Source organism: Sinocyclocheilus grahami, unplaced genomic scaffold (genome assembly GCF_001515645.1).
Source record: "Sinocyclocheilus grahami isolate Dianchi unplaced genomic scaffold, SAMN03320097.WGS_v1.1 scaffold230.1, whole genome shotgun sequence".
Classification (NCBI taxonomy): Eukaryota; Metazoa; Chordata; class Actinopteri; order Cypriniformes; family Cyprinidae; genus Sinocyclocheilus; species Sinocyclocheilus grahami.
In genome coordinates, this window is record NW_015505409.1 from 38,296 (window position 1) to 50,203 (window position 11,908).

An 11,908-nucleotide genomic window follows, 5' to 3' on the forward strand; every position below is an offset into this window, starting at 1 on the left:
TGCTGTCAAACTTTGAATAAAGGGAATCATAAATCTCTTCAAAAATGTACGGTGTTGCAAAACCACCAACTCATAGCAAGCCTTTACGAGCCATGTGGTTTTACTTGAATTGCATGTCTGTCTGTATTATATATGCCTTGCTTGATGTAGTGCCAGGATATTACATATTTAAAGTAAATATTGACTTACAAATATTACATTTAGTGACACTGGTCTAGACTGTATTTCTGGTATTAAAGGGATTGTTCAGCCAAAAATAAAAATTCTGTCATTAATTACTCACCCTCATGTCGTTTCAAACCCGTAACACCTTTGTTCATCTTCGGAACACAAATTAAGGTATTTTTGATGAAATCCGAGAGCTTTCTGACCCTCCCATAGACAGCAATTGAACTGACATGTTCAAGGCCCAGAAACAAAGCAAGGACATCATTAATATAGTCCATGTGACATCAGTGGTTCAACAGTAGTTTTATGAAGCTACGTCAAAAATATCCAGATTTGTTTTCCGAAGATGAACAAAGGTCTAACATGGTTGGAATGACATTAGGGTGAGTAATTAATGACAAAATTCTCATTTTTGGGCGAACTAAACCTTTAATTTTTAAAAACTGAATTAAGAATGATCTTTTCTTCACCCATTCACTGTTTGCTACAATTGTTTTGTTACATGCTACATACATTTCTAGATTATGTGCTGATTTCATGCAATCAAAATGTCATTGAATCTGACAATAACAACCTAACAAATTATATCAACCCTTATGAAAAATAAGTTTATTCAAGTGTGCTATTAGTATACTTCTTTTAAACTAAAAATAGGAAAGTATACATTTAGTCTACATTTTATTTACTTCTCAGAAATGGGCTTTATGTACTTCTCAGAAATATACTTAAAATGATATTTAAGTATACTTGACTTATACTTAGAAAAAGTCTAAATATATTTGATCTATTTGTATACTTACTAAAATAAACTTGAAGTATACTACTTTTTGGTAAGGGAACAGACGCCATGCATGTTTATGGATTAGATGAAGTACAAATATGTCCTTGAAATTACAATTGCAGGTTACCACATCTTTCTAGTATATGTTATTGTGTGCCTGCCTAGAATTTACTGTATCCCTCTCGCCACCCTGTTAAAAATTTCTCGTCAATGTCAACATGTCTGTGTAATCAAATCAAACAAGGTGGGCATTACCATTAGGTCAAGGAAGCCGAGTATGAATATCAGCATGACGCTTCCATGTTAATGTTCAACAAGTGATGACCAAAGTTACTGTAAGTAAACATTTATTAAACGACCTACAGTAATATCTAGCAATAAAAGCAATTGAACCGTACACCATATACCATATTTAAGTAAAACTTAAAGGTACGTGTTAGTTCAGAAATGGTGCAGTTTAGTGCCTTTTTCTAAGAGTGTAGAAGGAGGTCGCCGTGATTTTGCCAAATAAGACATGTTCCTGGATCGACATCTTTTGTTGATCCTGGATCAACATAACTGTCCAAAAATATAGACTTAACCCAATCCCTACCCCTAAACCTAACCCTACCCATAATTTAAATAAACAGATAAAACAGATATTTCCTGAAAAGTTATACCTCAATTCTGATTGATTTATAGGAATGTTGTTGCAGGAACATGTTGTACTTGGTGAAATCACGGTCACCGCAGAAGGACAAGATTCTTCATCAACCTCTTTTATCTAGTAAAATGTTCTCAGGTTTGTCATGTGACCATTTGTTTATAATGTGCTCTAAAGAAACAAAATAATTGATGTGTTATATTTATGTGAAAGGATACTGCCCCACTGACAAGATAGTGTACCCCTAAAGGGAGTGAGAGTGTTCCTCAAACAGGTCAGATGAGTATATTAAGGGTGTGTCAGAATTCAAAAAAGTTACTTGTTCTCATATGTTAAACCTGGTTTTTAGTTTCATGTGTAACTGGTTTTGTTTCCTCTATCTTTTAAGGCATGTTTTTTCTGTCTATTGTTTCCAAACTTTTTCTTCCCAGACTTAACCCAATCCCTACCCCTAAACCTAACCCTACCCATAATTTAAATAAACAGATAAAACAGATATTTCCTGAAAAGTTATACCTCAATTCTGATTGATTTATAGGAATGTTGTTGCAGGAACATGTTGTACTTGGTGAAATCACGGTCACCGCAGAAGGACAAGATTCTTCATCAACCTCTTTTATCTAGTAAAATGTTCTCAGGTTTGTCATGTGACCATTTGTTTATAATGTGCTCTAAAGAAACAAAATAATTGATGTGTTATATTTATGTGAAAGGATACTGCCCCACTGACAAGATAGTGTACCCCTAAAGGGAGTGAGAGTGTTCCTCAAACAGGTCAGATGAGTATATTAAGGGTGTGTCAGAATTCAAAAAAGTTACTTGTTCTCATATGTTAAACCTGGTTTTTAGTTTCATGTGTAACTGGTTTTGTTTCCTCTATCTTTTAAGGCATGTTTTTTCTGTCTATTGTTTCCAAACTTTTTCTTCCCATTGTTGATATTTGAGCTGAGGTTGGTTTCACTGTCATAAGCAAGGTTCATTTCTGAGTCAATTCACATTTTTATTTATTGATTTTATTTTGTTTACTACATCTAATGAGTTCCAGATCTCAAACGAGTATTCATGAGTTTCACATTTTACATGCTCAAATACACCACAGTAAACAGGAGTTCTAATAATTCTGTCCTTGTGAATCCTTTAAAAGGTTTCAGGGTTATTATAATGTTCTCATCAATCTGGCTTTATGTTTTGAGTTTAATTTGCTGTGCTCACCCAATACAGAGCCCCACCCTAATGTGTATTTGACTCAGAAATGTCCCTCTCACCGTGACAACACACTCCTCCTTCCTTGGTCTAAATGTCTCTTGCTTTATTCCTCTCGCTTAAGCTTCAGTCTTTAACTTCACATCAATGTGGACACAAGTATTCCAGGAATAATGGTGCTCCGTCAGAGTTTTCTCATCATTCTTGCATTCTTTGGGCTGGTATTGTGTGGGTATGTAATTACTCTTCAGCGATATTAGATCGTTTGCCTTGGTGTTTGGTTTGTGAATTGATGTGACAATAATGCAGTAACAATGAAAACTCTTAATTGTGTAGAAGCAGCCGAGTCATTTCTCAGAAGCTGATAACATTACCCCTGCTTGACATGGGGCCAGGATAAAGTATTTAGCATTTTTATGTGTATATTGTTTTTATTTCATAGAGAACAAATTAATACATGCATACATCACAGAAATGCAAACATGATGCCCTTAAAAATGCAACTCCAAAATGTCAGTCCAAAATGAGCAACACAATCATTATTATTATTAAACATATTCTTAAATTATGTGATCTTAAATTTTATATATATATATATATATGGAATTTTTAAATACTGAATTATCGGTTTAAATATTTACACCTAGGTTAAAAGGAGAGTTTAAAGTATAATTGTTAATAATCTAGTAACCTTTTTCTTAGCTTTTATCATGTGACTATTTGTTTAGAATGTGTCCTAAATAATGAAATAATTTATGTGTCCTAAAATAGACATTTTTTATGATTTAAGCTACAAACGCCATTGAAAATCCTGGTTTAACTGGTCCCACTTAACTTTGTACAGAGCATAGCTTCAGATGAATGAATGCACCTAACCGGCTGTCTTGAAACACAGTAATGGGTGGAAATAGTCAGTGATGCGTTAACTGAGTAATCCTGACACCCACTGCAAATGCAACAAACAGACTATAAGCAAGCCATGATGTTTGAGTATTAACTGACATAACACACTGCAAAAAATGCTTGTCTAGCTTAGATCTTTTGTCTTGTTTCCAGCCAAAATATCTAAAAATTCTTAAATCAAGAAGGATTTTCTAGACAAGTAAAAAATTATTGTCTTGTTTTCAGAAAAAACAAGTCGAATTCAAGTGAGTTTTTGCTTGAAACAAGCAAAATAATCTGCCAATGGGGTAAGAAAAATAATCTTGTCTAAAAATGCAAAACTATAATAATCGTGGTTGGACTCGATATAGCCTAGTGTTCCTTACAACTTATCAAAGATCCAGTGGCTATTGGATATTGATATGCAGCCAGGAATTGTTTTTCCTGACATTTATATGTGCCTGATTTCGACGCCGGGGAAATACTTAAAGCAAATTTGCCTGTGTACGCATTTGGTAAATACGAAATAGGTTGTTCTAAATCCGGGTGATCACTTAGATTACTGTATACTGTCATATCGCCCATCACAAAAACTTAGGTTTTGTCAGTGTTTATTTAAAAACATCCAGTTAATACAACATATAACAATATGGTTTTTCTAAATTCAACATATTAACATAAAATGATAACTGCAAATAGGGCTGGGCGATATATCGAATATTAGCGATGATATCGCAATAATTTTGACGACGATGTAAAAATAAAAAATATCGTGAATAGCGAATATTTCAAATTCAAGCATACTTTCCCAAAAGAACGCGCAACGTCCAAAAAGGGAGACGGTTATTGCGGACTGCTCTACTAGTGATGTCCGGTTCGCGAACGAATCCTTAGATTTTTAACCGGTTCTTCTTAGTGAACCGGTTGATCCAGTTCACCAAATCGGACTGAATCGTTTGAAACGGTTCGCGTCTCCAATAAGCAATAATCCACAAATTACTTAAAGGAATAGTTCACCCAAAAATGAAAATGTGATGTTTATCTGCTTACCCCCCCCCGGGCATCCAAGATGTAGGTGACTTTGTTTCTTCAGTAGATGCATCTGCACTGCAACTGTAGTTATATGCATGTATTAATATCTACTGTATATCTTCAGTAGATTTCAGAAAATGCTTTTGCTAAATTAACACAATACAACAAGACGAATCCGTTAGGTAACAAGACATCTAAAAGGTACTATAGTTTAAAAACCAGATGCTCAATGTTGTTGCATCTTGCAACTCATTGATTTTCATTGTGAGTAACGACATATAGACCGTTCCAAGATGGCAGATGTGTCCACGTGTCTGGAGTGTCTATTTCTTTAGCAACCGGGACTTCTAATGGCAGCTGCAGTGATGCAATGACTTTACCGATTAGCGATTGGCTCTTTTATTCAGAAGGCGTGGTTTCCTTCAACAGAGTGGCCATATTGAGTGTTTTTCTCCAGTCAAAATTATATGAGTGACACATCTTGGATATTCTAGAGACTAGTCTTTGAAACAACCAATATTTCCAGCATTAAAGCACATTCATTCCAGTGCTTTTCAAGGGCACTCACTGGTAAATTGAAGAAATTACTGAATTTTTTTTTACATTTGAACACATTTGTTGACTTCTCAGGAATGTAACAAGTAGTGGTATTTTATAAAGCGCGTTATGGTTAATGTATATCGTTAGATAATATATAGTTAGACTATAATCACAGTTAGATAACATGAGCAACACTTCAATAGCTACCAAAAACAGATTAAAGTTGTCATGTTTTTAACCATTTTTAGCCTTTCTACAGTTTTTCTCTCCCTGTAGGAGGTCAAATGAATTTCTGTGAATACTGCATATTCAAGGAATAACTTACCTAACGCCACACTGGATGTATTATATAATAAAGTTTTTCGCTGAATGCTATTGGTTGCTGTATAGTTTTTTAACACTATTTTAAACTTCTTTCTTAGGTTATATTCCGTATTTGCTTGCATTCATTCATATTCACTTGTTGTGTATGTGGATATCATAAAATAACTTTAGTATGTGAGTAATTAAACTTTTTAAATTTAACATTTTAAAAATCTAAACTTATCAAAATCAAGTGTTTGATAACGTCTAAATATATATTCAAATGCAAAAGCTAAAATAAATAAATAAGCAATTATGACCAGCATTACTCTTTTCAGCAACTAAACTAGAACTGTATGCATTTATTAAAGGGGTCATATGATGCGATTTAAATTTTCCCTTTCTCTTTGGAGTGTTACAAGCTCTTGGTGCATAAAGAAGATCTGTAAAGTTGCAAAGACTAAAGTCTCGAATCAAATTAAAAAAATAAAAATAAAGAGATATTCTTTATAAAATTTAAGAGTCAGCCACGCCTACCTAAAACGCTTCGTTCTAACACGCCCCCACATATCTACGTCACTATCTTGGAAGATTTGCATAACGCCGCCCAAATGTTCCCGCAAAGAAAGAAGGCGTAACTTTTATTCTCGCTGTAGTATTGTTGTTGCCGCCACCATGTCGTGAAGGCGCTGTGTGCTTCGTTGTGAAAGCGAAACTACTTTGTTTGGCCTTCCAAAAGTGGGCGATATTGCTTCGTCATGCCTGGAGCTGATCCGTGCTGGTCGCTGAGGAAATATTCAACTTCGCGCTGTGGATCGCCGGATCGGCTTTCACCGTGGACGAAGCGGAGTCCAGCCTGGGGTCGTCACATGTGGTTGCCGCAGGCATCACAATATGGTAAGGGACGTAACATTTCCGTCACATGATTGTGGCACTGGATAGCTTGCCAATCACAGCACACCTCGCTTTTTCAGACCGATGAGCTTTGTAAAAATCGACGCGTTTCAGAAAGGTGGGGCATAGAGGAGAAACAATAATTTACAGTATGTGGAAAATAATGTGTTTTTTGAACCTTAAACACATTTCATTACACAAAAAATACACAAAATAATGTTCTTTTTAGCAGCATCATATGACCCCTTTAAACAGCCATCAAACAGGCATCTAGTGGTTAAACATAGCATTACATATGAATATTATTTTACCGGTCACCAAATACCTCTAAATTGTCTCTTTGCATTGGAATTTAAAAACGTTTCTCTGTTTTAACCTTAAATACTACACTAATTGTAGCCTAATAAAATTAATACATATATTAGAAAGTACTCTGTATATTTTAAATGGTCATTCATGGATCATAATTATTGCACATATTATTTAGTACCAAAAATGTCCTCAAAGTTTTGACTAAATGTTGCTAAACTAAAAGATAGCACATTTATGTAATTGATAAAAACTTCGGTCACATTTGACTGCCAAGTATGAGAACATATTAATTCTGTCACTTTATCACTTCCCAGAATAAAATCATACTGTAATTAATGCTACTGTTAATGCACAATCAATGTACATTATGTGTCAATATTTACCAGAAATTGCTGCAAATATTGTGAAACTCCTGTCTATGTGGCCATTGGTCCTATTAACAACACGAAAATCAAAACTTTTATTCAAATTCTGAATGGATTATGTGTAGCTTAGAAAGCGGGCAAATACAGCACTTCCATATAATCACTAAAAAGCTGTCACTCACTTCACCGGCAATTAGAGGTGAGTGAATTTGGACTAACTTGAACGGAATGGCCAATCAGAGGAGTTCAAGAAACCAACAGACATGTCTGTGATTGACTATACTGCTTAATGCTACAAAAACATGTTGTAAATAGAAACGTTTGAAGCCTTCCAAAGCACAAACACAAACTGGAGCCTTTACCAAATATGTTTCGCCAATATCCTATAACTGAGGGTGCTTTTGACTATGTGAGAAAATGGACGTGTGGCATGAGAGTGTGAGAACAGTGTCAGACACGCGAGTCTCATGCTGAATGTATGAGAGTTGGCAGCCCTGCAGGCACTCTGCCCGACCTCATCAACTTACATTTACATTTAGTCATTTAGCAGATGCTTTTATCCATAGCGACTTACAAATGAGGACAATGGAAGCACCTATTATAATCTTAATATAATTTGCACCTATTATAATCTTAACAGAATCAAGTAACAATATGCAATGTTAATTAAGTGATCTCTTAAAGGATTATTATTATTATTAAGTTTAGTGTCCACCACAATGTGCATCAGGTCTTGATAGGCTGGATATCAGGAACCTCACTTATTTGTGTGGCAAGTTGTGAAGCAAGCATTTCAAAGCTAAAATACAGAGCTACATATTCTGATGTTAATGTTTCATGATCATTAATGTTTATTAATTATTAACATTATTTATACGATTTATTTGTTCAAAGTGACTATAAACTGTAAATTAGTTTTTCATTGGATGTGGAGAGAGACAGAGAAAGTGAGAAGGATTAACACATTCAGCGTGAGACTCACATAATTGACAATGTTCTCAAGTTCTTATGCCACACGTCCATTTTCTCACGCAGTCAAAAGCACCTTCGGTTAAAGTATATTTGATATATATATTAACATTGTCATAACCATTACCATACTAAAATCTTCAGAGAGTTGTCATGATTGAAATATATATCCAAATATATTTTTTATATATTTTAAATTTTTTTTCAATAATATATTGAAAGTGTTACCATATATAGATAGATAGATAGATAGATAGATAGATAGATAGATAGATAGATAGATAGATAGATAGATAGTGTTACTGTGGACAGGAAAAAGTTAGTCAATCACAGCACTAAGCGTTTTGAAATTAAATGTGCTTCACAGAGTGTGAAAATTAGATGGAAATTATAATTTTTTACATATATTGGCCTTTTTTTGGTGCAAAATGAGAAACATAATATACAAATCTAAAACTGCATTTTTATGGCCCCTTTTAAAACTGTGTACATTTTAATTTGATTGTCAAGATGTACAGTATGTGTAATCACGCAATTCATTATGCTGCATTTTCTGTGTACATGACAAACATGAGAAATAAAACTTAAATGTGATCTCTGAGAAAACCAACCAGTCACACATCTTTACAAAGATCGCTCCTCATAAAGTTATATGTCTTTCTTCACAGGCTCATTTACCTGAACACCAACCAGAACAGGTGAGTTAAGTGCAGTTACACAACATCTGAACCGTGTTTGTCTAGGTGTTATTCTCTCTTTTTTTTTTTTTTTTGTTTGCTGACATTTATTCATTTCTTTTTTTACTGTTTTAAGTTGCAAACCGCAGATAATAGAAAGAGTCATCACCAAGTAAGTAATGTAATGCATATACGTAAACACCTCACTGTAACACACACACAAAAAATGCTCATGTAACAAGGTACAATTTTTGCATTATTTCTGAGTGTACATACAGTATATGCTTATACACATCAACTTAAAACACACACACTCACACCCTATGATTAAATTCAGATGAGTAAGAGTTTGACTCTGTTATTATCAGGGCAAAGTGGAAGCTTAAGAACTCTGGATTGTGCTCATCGCTGGGGTATGTAAAACTTCATCTTCTTAAAAGAGACTTTTTAAAGTTGATCCTTAATGACATAAGACAAAAACATTCTTGGTTCATGGTTATTTTTATTGTTCTGATCAGATGACTAGTGAGAGATGGAAATAGATAAACTGGGAAACCCATGTTTTAAATTTGTATTAACTCTGTGTGTACCGATAAAATGACTGTTGTTCTTTCTGCTTATTCATGTGCATTGCAGGTTTTTGTACAACCAGCCCAGTGCGCTGGTAAGGTGAGTATTATGTTTTTACCTGTATTAGCCCATTTACCCTCATGAATAGAATGATTACAATGCTGTTTGTGTGTTTTAATGAAGTCGGACAGATGTTGCTTCTGTAACGTCATGGTTAGCCCCAATCATTTGGGAGGAAACCTTTGACGCCACACTGATCGACTTTATCTACAAACAACAGAATCTCACCATAGCGACCACAGTCTTCGCTTTGGGAAAGTAAGTTCCGCATGATACCTCTCATCTTGTATCAGTATTTCTCCTCCTCTGTTTTTCTTTGCTTCTGGAAACAGTAATGATTAAATGATAAATAAATTAATTATATCTCCCTGTATTTGTTTTCTCTGTTTGTTAGATACACACGTTTTCTCAAAGAGTTTCTGGAGTCAGCAGAGCAGCATTACTTTGTTGGATTTCGAGTGAATTACTACTTGTTTACGGATCTACCAGAAGAAGTTCCTGAAGTTAAGATGGGTGAAAATCATAGTCTGACAGTTCGAAAGGTTCCAAGTATGAACAGATGGCAGGATATCAGTATGGGCAGGATGGAAATACTGGAGAAACTAATAGAGAATGAACTGGCCAGTGAGGCCGACTATATTTTCTGCCTTGACGTAGATACAAAGTTCTATAGCCGCTGGGGTGTGGAGTCTTTGGGTCGTCTGGTTGGTGTGATACATCCTTGGTTCTTTGATGCTCCAAGGGATCAGTTCACATATGAGCGTAGACCAGAGTCTAAAGCATACATTCCAGCTGGAGAGGGTGATTATTATTTTACTGGCGCTGCATTTGGCGGCTCACTGGAGGATGTACATCATCTCACCAAAACCTGCCGGGCAGAGATGAAAATTGATATTGCAAACTCCATTGAGGCGATATGGCACGAGGAGTCTCACTTGAACAAGTATTTCCTTTATAATAAACCCAGTAAACTGCTTTCTCCTGAATATCTGTGGCGGGACATCAATGCCGGGGCAGCCCAAATAAAAGTAGTTCGCTTCTCTCATGTAGCTAAAAACAATGCAGAAGTGCGTCCAAATGTGTAGCATCTGTTGCCAGTATTGAGCTACACTGACATGGTGTGTTCTCGCAGGCCTCCCACACTGTGAATCTGTAAACAGGTAATATTGACAACATAGAAGTCTACAGCTGCCACCAACAAATGGATAATCAGAGACATTTACAGATATTTATGAGCACAAAGTGGCATCAGGAGCTAAATCTGCCAAAGTAATCTTGATGAAACACGCACAATATGCTATAAATACTCTTGAGTTTATTATACAACAAAACACCATTTAAATGTGTATTGAAAGCAATGACAACCCTTTGTTTTACCTCTTCTTTAAAGAGAGTCAAGGGAGGAAGTTTAGGGTGGAAGTCAGGTAGATACAGGGTCTGAAGTAAAAACCAATGGTGAACTTTAATTGGTATTTTCTAGCTACTACATAAATATGATTTTACTTTTTAACGTAATCTCATTAATATTCAAAGTAATTTGCACATATGGTTGCACCTGCCTTTTTGTATGTTTGGGTATACACTGAAACAATGTATGACATTAAATATGTATGTATGCACAGCTTTTATAACATCAGAATCTTTAAAAATATATATATTATGAAATGTTTTAATTCTGTTTGTCTGTATTTGTATAAATAAATGTGTTAACACTTTAACATAAATAAACACATTATTGGCTATGGTATAGATACCAATAACACACTAAACATAACAGCTTTTCAACAATATCAAAAAACATAATGGTTAGATAAATGTTAAGTAATACGAATGAAGCATGCTGAATTTTGATGAATAAAAGTTATGGCATTGGACATATTTTATGTCAATGATTAAATACAAAACATAAATCCATACACTGTTTGAACTATTTCAATATTCATTGAACCTATAAAACGATTCATGGGGATGTGTACATCTCTAAAGCTATGGTAATAATTCATTCAAATATATACAAAGTCTATGCAAATGTACAAAAATGTATTTGTTCTTAAACCACAGTGTGTGTATAATACGAATGGGGTCAAATTGCAAGTTGATGGGTTTTTAGATATTACTGTCAAATTCTGAATGTATGTATACTGTTTTTTGTTAGTTTTTTTATTTGCTTGTTTTTTGCCATTTGCATTTTTTTTCTACCACTCTGTACTCAGCAAAATTAAACAAAAAAAACTAAACAAAACAAATAACATTTGGGGAAACCAGTATGAGCATTGATTGTATGCTATTGAATACTAAGAAATTAAACTTTCACTGATGCAAACACTCATACACAGTTTTTTTCTCTTTGTATATTTCACTTATTCCTGTTTTCTTGTCTTGCTTCTTGTAGAGAAAAACGTTTTTGAAGACAAAAAAAGTTTTGGAAGAAGGGAAAACGTTTTTTTTTGAAGAGGAAAAAATAGTCTAATAGAAAAGAAATCTTAGGTGTATGTATAAATGTATAAAC

At 34.5% G+C, this 11,908-nt stretch overlaps 1 protein-coding gene across 1 annotated transcript; it reads left to right on the top strand.

Moving 5' to 3' along the window:
* The first annotated feature begins 2,941 nt into the window (after positions 1–2,941).
* On the top strand, positions 2,942–10,998 carry LOC107597221 (histo-blood group ABO system transferase-like). Its single transcript, XM_016288172.1, has 7 exons — positions 2,942–3,027; positions 8,761–8,790; positions 8,906–8,941; positions 9,138–9,182; positions 9,406–9,438; positions 9,523–9,657; positions 9,794–10,998. Exons 1-7 carry the CDS (start codon positions 2,969–2,971, stop codon positions 10,482–10,484), a joined length of 1,029 nt encoding a protein of 342 aa, XP_016143658.1. The 5' UTR covers positions 2,942–2,968; the 3' UTR covers positions 10,485–10,998.
* Positions 10,999–11,908: the final 910 nt, after the last annotated feature.

Bases quoted from the DNA above. Each gene is read 5' to 3' on its own strand.
- LOC107597221 (XM_016288172.1), top strand. From the start codon at position 2,969: ATGGTGCTCCGTCAGAGTTTTCTCATCATTCTTGCATTCTTTGGGCTG. The intron at 3,028-8,760 runs GTATGTAATTAC...CTTTCTTCACAG, and splicing joins TTTGGGCTGGTATTGTGTGG to GCTCATTTACCTGAACACCA. The intron at 9,183-9,405 runs GTATGTAAAACT...TGTGCATTGCAG, and splicing joins GGATTGTGCTCATCGCTGGG to GTTTTTGTACAACCAGCCCA.